Source organism: Microtus oregoni, unplaced genomic scaffold, assembly GCF_018167655.1.
Source record: "Microtus oregoni isolate MIOR12 unplaced genomic scaffold, Mior012 000060F_ref0000265, whole genome shotgun sequence".
In the NCBI taxonomy this organism is placed as follows: domain Eukaryota; kingdom Metazoa; phylum Chordata; class Mammalia; order Rodentia; family Cricetidae; genus Microtus; species Microtus oregoni.
The window spans coordinates 4,899,848-4,915,669 of NW_024543870.1; the positions used below are offsets into that span (position 1 = coordinate 4,899,848).

At 41.7% G+C, this 15,822-nt stretch overlaps 1 protein-coding gene across 2 annotated transcripts in view; it reads right to left on the minus strand.

Moving 5' to 3' along the window:
- Positions 1 to 309: 309 nt before the first annotated feature.
- Ccdc141 (coiled-coil domain containing 141) overlaps positions 310 to 15,822 on the minus strand; it is a 147,812-nt gene continuing 132,299 nt past the window's right edge. Inside the window, exons 21-26 of one of the 2 annotated variants that reach the window (XM_041639829.1) lie at positions 13,688 to 13,800; positions 10,155 to 10,289; positions 5,331 to 6,163; positions 2,849 to 2,933; positions 920 to 981; positions 310 to 825 (exon numbers count right to left, since the gene is read on the minus strand). In XM_041639829.1, coding sequence (XP_041495763.1) covers positions 621 to 825; positions 920 to 981; positions 2,849 to 2,933; positions 5,331 to 6,163; positions 10,155 to 10,289; positions 13,688 to 13,800 — 1,433 coding nt within the window. In that variant the 3' untranslated portion in view covers positions 310 to 620. Of the gene's footprint in view, positions 826 to 919; positions 982 to 1,097; positions 2,934 to 5,330; positions 6,164 to 10,154; positions 10,290 to 13,687; positions 13,801 to 15,822 lie in introns of those variants that run through there. The other variant, XM_041639830.1, reaches the window with a different exon arrangement.

The following is a 15,822-nucleotide window of genomic DNA, read 5'->3' on the forward strand; positions in this document are numbered from 1 at the left end:
AACTTTTACTCTTTCTTTATATGCTAATCTTCTTCTTGAAGATATTTTTATATTACTAACTGTCCAGAATATTTTCTAAAAGTAGATAGATATAACCTATGCATTTATATTAAAAGTAATTCATGCCTCACTTGAATTTTCTCACATTTTTCCATTTTAATTCTTTGAGAGTTTCACACAGTATATAATGAATTGTAGTCATTTTAATGTCCTCTCTGTCACCCTGCTCTGTTAAAACCCTTCTTCCCAACATTTACATTTTATTTACGTGTGTGTGTGTGTGTGTGTATGAGAGAGAGAGAGAGAGAGAGAGAGAGAGAGAGAGAGAGAGTAACCCACAGAGTTTACTTAGGAGTGCTTGCCTAAGCATGGTGGGAGGCTATTTACTGGAACACGGCAATTTATCAATGGCTAAATTTAAGCCTGACATTTCAATCCATATCTTCATAAGGAGTACTCTTCAGTAAAGACAGAGTCCCTCAGAAAAGAGACTACACTTAAGTTTCTTAAATTAAAGCATAGTTAGAAGAATAGCCTCATGGCTAGCTCATAATTCTTCACTGCTGCATGAATAGCCACTCGTACTTTAGATGGATGAGACGTATACAAAGCTATTTGAACTATACCTTCTGCATCCACATAGTATTTTCCTCCAACATAAAGGTTCGATTTACACACACACACAAATGTGCATCTTGAGGGATCTTGCATGCTTTATTGGGCCATATATCATGACGAACATCTGGATCCCCTGGCTTCCTGAAGGAAGGATGTGAATTGAAGAGAAGCAGGTAAAGTGAGCTTGCACTTCCATGCTCCAGCAATCTTCAAACAGAAATCAAGCAGGGTGATGAGGCTGGGACAGATATCTCATCAAATTACCAAGCGTTAGAAAGTGTGACGGGATGGAGTTTGTTACCTGCTTGCCTCCTTTGGGCATGGAGAGAATTTATTGCTTAGCTTCCACATAGGCCATAGCAGCTACAAACAATATGAAAAAAAAAATCTTAAAATTGGACAAAATGTTAAGAGTGAAAAGATTGAAGTTCCCCAGGATGCTGTGTATATACAAGATTTCAATAGCCTTCTGTCAAAACTTGAAAGAAAACGTATTTTCAATTTTAATTTTTTAATTAAACTAAATATGCAACACACACAAAACAGGCCAACTCTTTACTTGACTAGACATTTCTCATCTTCCACAACATTCAGTAGCTTTTTAATACCAAGCCAATTATATTATATTTAAATATTTTGATTATTTGTAGACGGTTTTCTAGCAACATAATTACCTTTTTCCCTCCATCAGAAATCTGCAATAAATTACTCTTTCAACCTAAGATTTTACACTAGCAAGACAGATGAGGTTTAAAGCATAAAAGCAAATGCTTCTCTTGTTCTTCAAGGGAAGCAAAAAGATGATCTGCCATTTCGAATGATGCCTTTCTGGAAGCCATGTAGCCTTCTTCAACATTACAGCGATAATTGCACAAGAAGGCTAGGTTAGTCTTCTTCTGTCTCACCCTGAGTCCCCTAAAACATCCTAATGATATCCTGTTGAGGTTAACATCAAGTCTTTGAAAAGGATGTAGACATAAGAAGTTAGAAAGGAATTTATGCTCTAATTCACAGACCATCCGTCTGACCCTCCCCCGAGGGACTAGTAGGGAATTACGTATTAACAGCATTCTTTTCATCTCATATTCTAAAAGACCAGCATCTGAAAGGGAATGAATGGGCAATGAGCAGCAACCTGACAAACCACACCAAGCCTTAAAATGAGCTTTCATTGAGCACTTTTCCATTGACCTAATCACCACAGGACGTGAAAGAAAATCTCAGTTGTCAAGAGGTAGATGAGTCCCCTTTTCAGAGGGGAAAGCAAGGCACTGAGATGCTTTGTGGTCGGCTCCACAATGTTCAGAGGCAGCAGCATCAACTCAGAGGCAAGAGGACCTGACTACAGTTATGCACGCCATGGCCAATGCACGGCAGTGGAAGAACAAGGAGAACGTTGGTCCCCTCCTGTAGCCTGTGCTCCATCTTGACATATGACGTGCAGAGCTGATAGAAAGGTTGGAACTCCATTTTAAAGTGGGTGGCTTGTGTGTTCTCCAACATCAAGCCCAAGAGATCAACACAAGGAATGGTTACTGATAGTGACTTCCTCAGCCTCGGGAATGTAGAGTATGTTGACACAAGATAGAAGGTACAAGATCAAGACATGGAAAGCACAATTAAAGGGAAGTTAATACATCACTGAAAATCACAACTTCAGCTTGATGTAATGCCCTCCAAAGACATATTTATGAACACAGTTAAAAAGAAATTATCAAACACTTGGATTTGAAAATCAGAGAACATCTGTATGCTGATGTAAGCGTTCACTTGCCTTTACCCAAGGAATCAGCATATCATACAAGATGGTTCTCTCCTTAGAATACAAAATATATTATTATATACTGTACATAATTTCCCATGTTCCCCAAATACATTAAACAGTAGAGAAAATGCAATTCTTCCTCCTAGCAGCGGTATTAGTCAAACAAACAACGTGGCCAGAGTAGAGATACGTTGGTGGGGGATGATTTGTGTGATGTGTGAGAAAATAAACAACCATAGTGTCCGTTAGGCTCATAACGACGTCCATCGATGCCAGCACCCACTACTGTGCAAGTAGCCAGTATATTAGTGATACGCTGATGTAGATGGCACCCAACACGATCCAGTTTATTCTTGTGATTGGTGACCCACGGTTACCTGTCACATGGAGGACGGCTTTGGAAGACAGGGTGCCACTAGAGTTTTGGGCTTGAGCCACATAGAGGCCAGCATCTGCCTCACATACCTTTGGGATGAACACCGAGTGCTTTGTGTCCTTGTGCAACACCTCTAAGTGTCCGTCGGCACACAGTGGCTGGCCCTTCTTGAACCTAAAGCAGAGAGTCAGGCTTAAGTCATGGCCACTTCGTGATTCCATCATTTCCAAGTTCTCGTACTTATTGCAGCCAGGCCCATGCCCACTGCACTATTCTCTAGTATTAGCAGGAATCGTCTAGCTACAATAGATGCCAAATGAAACTGCTTAGCAACCTGTAGCCAGAAAATTACATTGATTGACTCAGAGCTTGTTTTTAAAAGTTCCATGATAGCATTTAACAGAATATCATAGATGAAAATTCATACATCCATTTATTCTTTCAAACAGACACACACACACACACACACACACACACACACACACACACAGATACACAGAGCAGACCATCTGATCATGCTGGGTCACATTTGCTCGTGGCAATAGTGTGTGTGTGTGTGTGTGTGTGTGTGTAGTGGCGCACACACACATCCAGCCTGCTTCACCCTATCTGCAGCTTGTAGCTGCAGCTGTGCCTTCTGCTTGGCGTCTGCACAGGAGTGAGGATCATCTGCCCTCGGTGCTCATACAGCACAGTCTCCCAGCAGGAGAAATGCACAGTGTGCAGAAAGGACCTTCACACCACTCCCACTGAAAGAAGCTCTTTTCATTGGTGAACTAGGTTCATTCAAAGACAATGGCTTCCCCTTATAAAAGGCATTTATGACATTACCTCTCGACTATAAATGACCTATTTCTAAAATTCCTCTCTCTACAGGAACACTTACCTGGATCGTTTTAGGCAGCAAATAATTGATACACTCCACATGTATGCCTTTATAAACACTTTCTTCCTTATGGGAACTGATGAGAAACACATGCCAAGGGTCTATGTAAGTGTGTGTGTGTGTGTGTGTGTGTGTCTGTGTGTGTGTGTGTGTGTCTGTGTGTGTGTGATGTGTGTATGTAGAGACCAGATGCTGATGTCAGGTGTCCTCCTTTACCACGCTGCATTTTATCATCTGAGCCAGGGTCTTCCCCCATGAGCTCATGGGTTCAGCTACTTGTCTCCATCACCCCAGGACTGAGATCTCGGGGGCTCTTCACTGTACCCAGCTACTACCATGAGATCAGGTCCTCATGTTTGATTCTGTCCCTAAAGCCAGTTTTTTGTTCACACTGCCTAAGTGATACTTTTGCTCTCCAGAGTGTCCTGAGCGCACAGCTCCCTTGTAGTCTGTCAGGTGCTCACTGAGCACACCTCTGACTGATGGGAAAATGGACTTACATTTTGTAATCATTCTTCAATAACACATATGTTGCCACAATTCTTCAGCCATCTGTACTAACCCTAATGAAGCTACTTGTTTGTATTGAGAAAAATAAGAAACACCTTAGGCGTCTTTCTTTGGGGTGAACTAATATTTAATTATGAGGTAAATACCCGTTGAATCCATAAATACAAAAGTATTGATGTGTAAAAACTATGCAATCGTAAAAATAAGAAAACAAAAAAGTGCTAATTTCTGCACTTACACATGCGCAGATTTAGTATTTGAATGCCAAAGTTTTCTCGTAAATTCTTTAAATAGTTGGGTCACAAGTCAACTACCACCAATGGGACATGCAAAAATAAAACAACTTTTACCAAAAATTCCTGATAAATAAAATACAGTACAAGTCTAAACTCGCTGTTACCTGTTAGTTTGTTCTCAGATGACTCTGTCTGGGGATGGAGATTTTGTTAAGGCTTTAAAAAGTAGCCCCCACAGAAAAACTACAACTACTTTGTTGTTCGTGGTGAGTGGGTCAGACTCTTGACTGTGCAGTTTATTTTTACCAAGACAAAAAGGCAACAACGTCTCCAGAGTGAGGTCACATTGCTCACAGCTCAATGACTACATCACTTTAAGAAATGAGTTTATTATCAACCACCTGGTAACTACAAAAGAAGTAGTTCACCTTTCATAGTAAATATATTTATAAAAAGGAACCTTAGCAAAACAAATATCACCAAGGCGGCACCGTGGTTCTGTTGGGAAGATGAAATGAACAGATAAAAAGGAAAAGAATAAACTTAGAGTTTCTTAGGCTTTTTAGGGTGTTAAACCAAGAAAATGCTATACCAATGTCAAAACAGACAATAGGGTTGGTATTTTGAGACCTCATTATTAGAAAGGAGGAATGTTAAATGGAAAGAAGAACCAAACAAAAATCAATATCCATGCTTCTGGAGGCTGTTAAATCCTTCTCTGAAATGGTTACTCCCCTCCTCCTCCCCCGCCCCTGCCAAGGGTACTAAAGGGCTTTAAGTTAAGTAAAAGTTGAGGTGTGCCGTGAGATCAAACCATGCAGAATTGGGTGTCAGGAGTGTTAGGCAGCCAGCCCTGAACCTTTAGGTTAGTCCACACATTACAAGGTGCACTCAACAGTCATTAGTTCCATCTACGGTTTCTCGTTATAGGCTACCCACCACGTCAGCGTAGGCTCTGGGAATCCTGTTACTTCGACTTCCAAAGTCACCGGGGAACCTTCCGTGACAGTTACATTGGACAGCAACCTGGAGAAATGAGGTGCCTGGCCAGCGAGGCTGACCACGCTGTTCCCGGCAGATGAGTGTTTCCTGTCTCCTTGGGGACCCGCTTGCCTCCTGCTGGTGTCTGACTGAGAGCCCAGGCCAGGGGATGCATCAGGGGGATCATGCAGCCTGTCTTGGGTTTTAGTGACATTAGAATCAGCATGCACTTTCTCCTGGGTCTCTAGAGAGCTCTCCCGAGCCTGGGAGCCTTGCTGTAAAGCTGTGGCATGCACTTCCTGGGGCATGCTCGTCGGACATTTCACATTGGTGCTACTCATCTCTACCGATCCTTTGGAGGTTAATGAGGTTCCGGCTTTGAATTGGGGGTAGGGCCTCTTCAAGTGAGTTGTAAATGTGTCTTTCCTATTAGGGCACCCATCAGCAAAAGCAACGGGTGGTGGAAGAACAGATTCCTGGGACTGCCCTAGAACACCAGTCCCTGTGTGTGTCCTATAGCTGCCGATGTGGAGCATGGGGGCTGCAGAGCTGGCAAGTTCTTCCACCTCCATGTCGGATGGTGCCAGAGGGGACTCCGGGCTCATCGGCAGTGGAGGCAAGGAGATGTCATCAGATGAGATACACTCAGACTCCTCTCCAGACAGCATGTCTTCCAGCATCAGACCCTGGGCACCACCCTCTTTTTCAGGCAAGGACTGTCTCAAGTCCATGGGAAGCCCATGCTCCAATCTTCCGTTTATGTCCAAGGTATCTGCTCCTCGCACCTGCCCCTTCAAAGGAGAAAAGCCAAAGTTTCATTAGGTGTGCACAATTCTGTTCCCAGCTTCCCATTAGTGATGCCCTGAATGAGATGAAAATGTGTGATATGCTAAGCCCTAAGATGGAATACGAGTCCCTGAATTCCAAACGTCTGTTTGCAAACAGTTCATCCCCATGACCAAAGTATCCAAGCTGCCCTGAGTGAAATGAGATCCTCTTAACAGACATAGGGAAATTCTCTCTTGACCCAATCTGTATTCAGTTCCTATTTCTCTCCAGTTATCTTAAGAGAGATACTAAAGTGTGTTTATCGAATAAAGGCCTCCTGGGAGCATAGTAAATCGTGTCTAAGATGCCAACCGAGAATTACCCACAGAGGAATCATCTCAGCAAGCAAACTAAGGTGCGTTTTATGTAAATGTTCTTCTCTCACCAAGTCCATTTGGCTCTTGGCCCTTCTGCTTTTGTGATCAACATGGGCATGGGCAGGTGGTTTTCCAGTCATCGTGAAACGTCGCAATCACTGCTTTTAAAGCTCACTGAGGCTTAGTTTAGGATCCTAGAGCTGTACAGTTTTCATTTATGAAGGAGGTATCTAAGCATGTACAGGCACTGGCCATCTCTTCTAGTTTTCCCAGCATGAAATCATTGATTCTATAAGACACTTGTCTCATTGTGATGATTTCTGGAAAAAATAGCTGGGAAATTCTGCTCCGACTTGCTAAACAGAACTCCATTCTAAGTTGGCTTTTCTTCTTCCTTCTGCTGCTCTTTGTCTCCTCGCTAACGCTCTTTCCCACCATCTAGACAGATGTATTAGCTGTTTGGTGTTTTTGTTTGTTTTGCTGTCTATATGCTATGTATATGATTATATATGTGTGTATACTCACTTGTGTGCATATGTGTGTGGAGGTCAGATGTCCACATTGGCTGTCTTCCTCAGCTGTTGTTGCTGTTATTACTACTGTTATTATTATCACTAGTACTAATAATATTATTTTATTTGATACTTGCAGTGCACCAATTCCAAACTAGCTGGTCAACAAACCTTAATGGTTCTGCTGTCTCCATCTCCTCAGAGCTGGTATCACGGGCACAAACTAGTACTCAAGAGCTGGTATTACAGGCACAAACTAGTACTCAAGAGCTGGTATTACAGGCACAAACTAGTACTTAAGAGCTGGTATTACAGGCACAAACTAGTACTCAAGAGCTGGTATCACGAGCACAAACTAGTACTCAAGAGCTGGTATTACAGGCACAAACTAGTACTCAAGAGCTGGTATTACAGGCACAAACTAGTACTCAAGAGCTGGTATCACAGGCACACACTAGTCCTCAGAACTGCTATTACGGGCACAAACTAGCACTCAGCTTTTTACACAGTTAAGAATCAGAACAAGTCCTTATGATGCGTGGCAAAGACTTTACTGACAGAACCTCCCCAGCTCCCCGCTTTCGGTTTTGAAATCTTCTATGGATACTTTTCCTCTAAAGATCTCTTGCCATTTATATCTCTAATGGCAAAAAGACTTTTAGTTGATTCCCTGCCAACACCCTGGTTCACATGTCTGGTGTGACGGACGGCTCAACTTTAATTTGCTTTAATCTGCACAGCTTGGCACCCTCACTTGGGTTTACAATCACTGTCTGTGGACAGGGCCCATTCTGGAAAGGAATATAGTACTGTAGACCCATCAACCTAAGTACACTGCACAGGGAGACGTGTGTCCCATGCATTTACAGAATGACTCTGCATTCCAGAAGACCCTACAGCAGGTGTTCTTACTTTAGGAAAAGTAAGACTTAGAGGCGTTCATAGAGCATTCTGTATGAAGGACATTTGAGAGGAAGACCCATGGAAGGTTTGTGGGCAGATCAAAGGGAACCTGAGACCTTTGGACAGGTGGCCTGACATGGGAAAGGAAGAAAGCAGACAAGAGAACACTTTGCTCTTCTGAGTTTTCAAAGGCATCTGTCTTCATAGTGCCTAGCACCTCCCCGATGATCCGATGGGAAGAACCAGGGGCTGTCCTCCCAGCCTGTAAGAGCACTCCACTGAACTGTTCAGAAGAGAGGCACTTCCACCCTGTTGGTTATTAAGTCTTCACGTGAACAGCAGGCTAGACAGCATGGGCACCCATGGCACCATGACAAACAGGTTGTGGTTACGATCCAGTTCCTTGGAAAGCCCACGGGTCTTGCAGAAGAGGCATTTTTCTGAAATTCAAACTGCCTAGGCACTTCTGGTACTAGTTTCTGGTATTTTGGAGGGAAATACATTTAATGTCTCTTTGCCTCAGTTTCCTCAATGGTAACATAAGATTTGAGCAGATGATTGTTAAATCCCTCTCAGCACTAAATTCTATACCTCTAAATGCTGGTGTCCAGTGCCTTCGTCATCTACCGAATAGTTCCACGACTTCAGGCAAGTCTTTTAATCCTCTGGGCTGCCATTTAACCTTAGGAGTTTTAGGATATTGCGGTGGATTTAGCTCCAGCACCCAGCCTGGGGATAAAGCGCCAGCACTAATCTGTTAGCTGTGATGCATACATCGTACCGGTGGGCTCGTCTAATGCCGTCTGCGGCATTTGGGGGTCAGGATAAACGAGAAGCACTTGGCTGTCTCTAGGAGAAAGCTCCTGTGATAAAGATGTTTTGGTAATTAGTCAGCAGGACTGTTTTTTTTTTTTTCCCCCAACTCAAATACTTTTCTGAGGAAGACTCGGTATTTAAGGGTTTGGGGACTGAGAACAGTGGTTCAGGGTTTCTTGGGGAAGCGGGGGGGGGGGGGCTTCCTGTTATCTGACCACTGGAGGTTTCGGAGAATCATTACATCTGACCTAGATGCATATAGCAGAGACAATAAGGGTCTAAGTGTGATTGAGCTGCTTGAAAATGAAAATGAAAATTACCCCTGTCCTTTCATTACGCTGTCTGCTCCAGCTGCAGCAGACTGGGTAAGAAGCGATGTGGATGGGGATTCCTGACAGCTGTAATTGTGGCTCTCCACCTGCATTCTAAACGGCTGGTGATCTAGTTAGCGGGTCTTTCAATTTATTTAAAAATAAAAGTCACTCGTCAATGAAAATAACTTGTATTTGTTTTATTTAAAGACATTCGCTTCTTCTAATAAGAATAGATAAAAGTGCCTTTAATCCCAGCACTCGGGAGGCAGAGGCAGGCGGATCTCTGTGAGTTCGAGGCCAACCTGGTCTACAAGAGCTAGTTCCAGGACAGGCTCCAAAACCACAGAGAAACCCTGTCTCAAAAAACCAAAAAAAAAAAAAATAGATAAAAGCAAGATGAAACCTTTTTACGAGGTATAGTATAAATGATAAGGGTGGCCACTTTAGCAGCAATGACTTTTGTTACCGAGTCTTTATTAAATGTGTTTAATACATAATGCAGGAAAATATGCAGAACTTAAAAACCAATAGTATTATTATATCCGGTCAAAAATACTTAAAATCATAGATTTTTTTGAGACATTTATCTAATAGTATTTATATTTCAGCTGGATTCAGTGTCTTCGTCCAGATGCCCAGAAATACCATGTGGAGTTAGTCTATGGGAAAAAGATGGTACCTAATTTTATGTATTAATATTTCCTAATGGGGAGTGTAAATAATTTTAAAAACTTCCCATTTTGGTAATACTATAATAAATAAGTAAATAAAATGAAGCGAGATTGATTGTAAAAAGATAATGGGGATGGTAGCAAGATATGGGAGTAGAAGTAGCCTAGGCTAACATGATGGCATTTGCTGGAATTCTCGGGCTTCTGTGAAATGCTGTGACCCCAGGATTCAGCAGAAGGGACACAAAGAAACATGAGGATGACCAAGCTAGCATGGTAGGGATGAGAAAACTCACATTCAATTTATATCGGAAGACTTGATTTGATGGTGAGGCATAGTAGAGTCATTTTTAAATGAACAACAGCAAATCTCAAAGAAACAGTAACACATGGCTGAAGCCAAACGCTTCTGCTACCTTACCTCATTCCTTCCTTCATCCAACAGTGTCTGCTCACTCCTCGGGGGCTCCTTTAGTAGGTCGATGCCATTGTCGTGGAAAACTTCCAAATTTGGGTTCAGCTTTGGAACATCTCGCTGCTTTGGAACATCGCCCTGCTGTACAAAGCAGGTTTAGTGAGAGCTCGAGCCAGGAGCACTGAAGAAACAATCCCATATGCTAACCACTTGGAAAAACGCTATAAGCCAATGGCAGCCTCTCAGCAAACGTATTCCACAGGAGACCAATGTTCTCCCTCCAAGCTTATAGCTCTCATCTTGCCTTGCCCCTTTGGTAAAGCTCATTGCCAGCAAAACCAACTGTTCAAAGGCCTTCTGGAGAATGAAGTGACAGCTACCGTAGGATGCTGCTGCAGGAACACTCTCTGGAGACGGGAATGCTGTGTAGGACAATTTAAGCCATGAGGAGGCCGAAGAGCATCAATGAGGAAGAAATGATGAGGTCTCCAGAGGAGAAGGAAGTAAGGGAGCCAGAGAATCCACACAAGCAAACTGGGAGACTTGAAAAGAGGAAGAAAACAGTTGGGAACACAGGCTGTCTCCTGTGACTGTTCCTTGTTCCTGTGTTTCATGGGGCTCAGCCTCAGCCACAGAGGGAGTGGGAGTTTACAAACTGGCAGGGAGGCAGCATCAGAGCCAAGATTTGGGATGAGGAATGGAGGCCCAGGTGCCCCAAGTGACAAAACACACAGTTTGGAAACGATGTTTATGTTATAGTAGGAAATTGTTGTACCCGGATCATGGTATTAGATGGCTATGGAAACAGGCGTAATCCCCAAAGTGCTCATTACAGTTACTCAGAGAATTTCGGGAGATCCTATCGGGGAAATTCAGCTTTGCATCTCAACTCTAAAATAAAACCAGTTTGTACTACTGAGTGAGCCTCTTGGCACTAATACACACTTGGAATCTAAACCACAATGACAGCTGTTGTGGAAAGAATTCTAGATGTCAAATTAGATGTAACTTCAAATTCCAGGATGATTACTGTGACTCTGGAGACCCAGAGACAACACCTCTAGCCTCTTTGGACCCTTATCTTCCTTCTGGAACAAGGCAAGCACCGCCTACAATGGTGTATTCTTTGCTCCCAGAACTGGGGAGGCAGAGACACCTGGATCTCTGGGAGTTTGAGGTCAGCTTAGTCTACATAGCGAGTTCCAAGGCAGCCAAGGGTTACAGAGAGAGACTTTGTCTTATGAACAAACAAACAAGCAAAACATCTAACAAACAATGGAGATCTTCTCTCGATCTCAAGGCTACTTGGAAACACTGGAGATGGTCTGTACCCAAGCCTTTTTTAAGTGTCAAATTGTGTTACAAATAGATTTCATTTTTTATCACTAGTCTAGCCTTTTGAGGAGTTTGTGCATCCTCTTTTTAATAGCTCCCATGTAAGAAGGGGTGGGGTCCTCAGGAATGGATTAGTGAACTTGCAAAAGAGAGCTGAGAGACCCTTTGCCATCACAGGTCTTAAAGGTTTAGAACGAGGTGACCATGAGGAAGCAGGATTTCCCAAGGTGTCAAACCACCATTGCTTAGATTTCAGACTTACCAACCTCTGGAACTGCGATAAACAGATTGCGTGTGTGTGTGTGTGTGTGTGTGTGTGTGTGTGTGTGTGTGTTTCATTTAAGCACTAATAGGCCTAAATTGTTTAAAGGCATCTGGAACAGACTGGGTGAGTGTGAAAGATCACAAGTGTTATGGGAGAGCAGCAAGGGAGGAATAAGGAAGATTTATGTGGGGAAAGGGATCTTTCCATTTACACTTGGGTGTTGATAAGATTTTGATAAATAAAAGATCATGTGTTTAAAGTAAAGGTCTAGAAGCTGAAATCACTAAGGGATGTGAGATAGGAACCCGCCATGAATGGAGGAGCACAGCAATTTAGAAGGTGACAGGTCTCAGAGCCAGGGACAGGTCTCCTGGTGAAGGGTTTTCAATATGAAAGGACATGAGCACAGCCATATTTAGGAAGGGGAATCAAACCCAGTATAGGATCAAGGGATCTTAATGACAGATTGAGAATGTAAAAGAGAGTAAAATCCTAACCAAAGGGAGTCCCTAAGTCATGGGGAATAAGAAAGTGGGGGGCTGGCTACGGAAGCCCCTCTTCGGAGAACAGAGCTGTGGAAGGAAAGATGGGGGGGGATATCATTTGGAAAGACAAGGTTTCATCAAGCTGAAGATGTACAGTATAAAGGAGGGCACTGGAGATGATGCCAAGCAGAGTCAGAGGAAGGGGTTTGCCTGCCTGTATGTGTGAGCTATGGAAAAGAGTGAAGTAGAGGCAGTGCTAACAATGACAATGTAAGCTATATGGTTCACTCACACCTGACAAGTAGCTTCACAGCTGTGAAAATAATTACAGAAGGTCAGCTGGCTTATATATTAGAAGCATTTAATACGTTTTATTCATTTTTTCAAGTCTTCTTTGAAGAATTTGTGTGTAAATAATACAAAATATTACAAAAGAATAAAAAACCCAAGGATGTTTACTGTAGTGTGTTGTAAAATGATGGGAAGAAAATAAGTTGAAAAACCTAAATGTTTAAAGGAAGGATAATGGCAACTTGGTTATGTAATGAATGAATTAAAATTCCTTCACACTGTCTAAATTGAATAAACACTCAAATTTATGACATGAAAAATATCATGAAAATATTTGCCATGAAATAGATATAATTCTACCTGAACTGCAAGTTCACAACAGTAACAACTAACACAGTTGGGTACCTTCACAGCAGAGCCCCTGGGCCTCTGCAGCATCCATTTAGGAGATTAAACCATTTGCCCAATTTGTGACCCAAGGGTACTCCAAGGCATCTGAGTTCTGATCTAGAGCCTGTGTGAGCTCTTAATGACAGAGCTATAGCGATTATCCCAAACCACTCTCAGTAAGTTATAAAAACAGCATTAACCACAACATTTTCAAAGCATGACAACATATCTTTCCTTTAGTTGGTTTTTGTCTACCATAGCAATCATAAGCATTTACCCTGTTTTTATCTACCATTTCATTTTAATTCCATGAAGGTTATAACAGTTACCTTAATTTTTCCACCATGCTAAATGTTCAGTGCATATAATACCTAAATATTAGTGTTAATTTCTTTGGTGCCATAATCTAGAGGAAGAAAAACCATTCCATCTATTATTTATGAATATAAACATAAGACTCCTTAATACAAATGTGGCTTTGGTTTTAACGGCACACATTCATCCTCTATGATATGATCCATGAAAATGTAAACGAGACACCTTAATTGTGTTTAGCCCTCATTCCCAGAAACATTTTTCTCTGCAGTGATGGGAAAGAAAGAGGATTAATTATCATAAACCCTCAGATAATTATGTCAGAATGCTAAGAAACAAATGTGTATGTTAAGCCTCCTGAGAATTCATATTAGAACATCTCTGCACCGGAAGACAGTTGATTAACCCATTTCTATTTATATCACTTGATAATACATATTCTAGGAAGAAGAAATTACCTCCAGTTTTTCTTTAAGCTCCACAAGAGACCCACATAATTCAGTGATAGATTCGAGAATCTCCTTGTGTCTTGTGACAGTCTTCTCGGCATATTTCTGCCCTTCTTCCAAACCTGGGAAGGAGCAAAGAAAAACCTACATGTAAAGGGGATTCTTAACAGAAAAAGAGAAAGAACTAGATGCTAATTTATCTCCCAAGTGTCTTTTGTAAGCACTAGTAGACAGTAAACTCCTAACATACACTGAACAGAATAATCGATGAATGCAGGTATGTTTTTAAAAGCAATGCGTAATAGTTTAGATATATTTGGATACAGGGTAGTGGGTTGGGAGGGATGAAGGGGTTGGACATGGTCTCATGTAACCCAGACTAGCCTTAAACTCACTACATAACCTCCACTTCTTATGTGCTGGGATCGTGGTTTGATTAGGAAATATCAGCGTAAGCCTTACATATTGAAGGCTTGGTCCTTCAGAGCTATGTTCAGAGGTCGGACTTTTGGGGATGATCATGAGACCTCTGACATAATCAGTGGGTTAGTTTGTTGATGAGTTAATAATTGAATTGACTATTGGGAGGAAGTGGGTCCTGTGGAAAATGAAGATGCTTAGAGAAAATGGGTTGCTTGGGGAATATGCCTTTGAAGGGATAAATTGTCCCCAGATGCTTCTCTGTGTGTTTTCTGGCTGTGAAGTGAGCAACCTTCTCCACTATACATTCTTGCTGCCATAATTATTCTGTTCAACCTAAACCCACAGAAGTGGAGAAGCACAGTGTAGGATGAAGCCTCTGAAACCCTGAGCCAGGTTTACTGTCACAGTGCTGGAAAACTTGCTAGCCTAGGAGTTCTAAAATAAAGACTTCTTTTGCTGTGCCTTTGTCTCCTCTATGAAACCCAGCTAACGTTAAGAACAGTAATATAACTGTTCTTAAGATTAGGATTTCTTATTCAAGATAGTCAGAAATTCTTCACCACTTAGAGAATATACATTTTTCAGAATGACATTCAAGGCCTGTCATCATCTGGTTTGAGCCCGCCTATTCCAAATGTATGTGATTTTAATTCTCTGACATAATTCCAAGCCAATCTGAGCCAGTAAAACATTGAGCCATGCTAAAATATTCCCACATAAAACATAGAATGGGCCCCAATCTCATCTCATCCCATCATCTCATCACAGTTTCTGAGTTAGAAAAATCAATTTTAAATAGATTAAAGAATGAAATTCACGGCCTGGATTTTAAAATCAGTAGAAGAAAGCAAACAATGCCAATGTGAGCGGGGATTTTCCAGGAAAACTCCTGAAAGCACAGGAAACAAAAGCAGACATGGACACAGGGGAATGTGTCAGACAGAAAGGTCTCTGCAGAGTGAGCAGTGGAACAAAGTGCAAGGGCATTTTACAGAATGAGGTAGAACATTTGCCTCTGGTTTACTTCTGATGGGGGCTTAGAATCCCGAAGAACTCAAGCAACTCTACAGGCATGTCCCTCCCCAACCAAAACCAACCTGAAAACCAGCAATAACCTGATATATAGAGATGCATACTTTACATTGGTATGGACTTTAGTCTATTGATACAAATTTAAAGTTGATTTTGTTACACTGTGTATATGTGTTTCTGCCCTTGTTTAAGGTATTATATTTATACAGCTCATTTAAAAATTCAATGTAATTAAAAATTAAAGATTAATAGTCATTTATAGTAGTCAAAGTATAGTCTTGTTAGTTATGTCTTCTAGATATAAAGAGATATATTTCAGTTAAATAATCTTCAACACTTCAAAGACCTACAGAATATGGCATTTAAAATGTTTTAAGAACTTAGACTTTTGTCAACAGTGAGACATATCTGCTCCTGGCAGGACCAATTACTTCAAGAGAAAGATGGGCATCAAAGAGTCGCCTTATGGAGCTTGCTAGCCATTTGGGCAAGAAATTACTCTTGCCTAGATTGCTTGATGGTATGCTGTATAAACTGGACATGCAGGACCCACAGAAATGACTGCTGAACTTGCTGAAAGGTGAGACCGTTTTTCAGGGTTCTGTTTCATGAAAGAGTCTACTAGACATTCTGCAGAACACAGAAGAAAGTGACTGACAAATGGCTAATATAGGCAAAATTATCTTTGA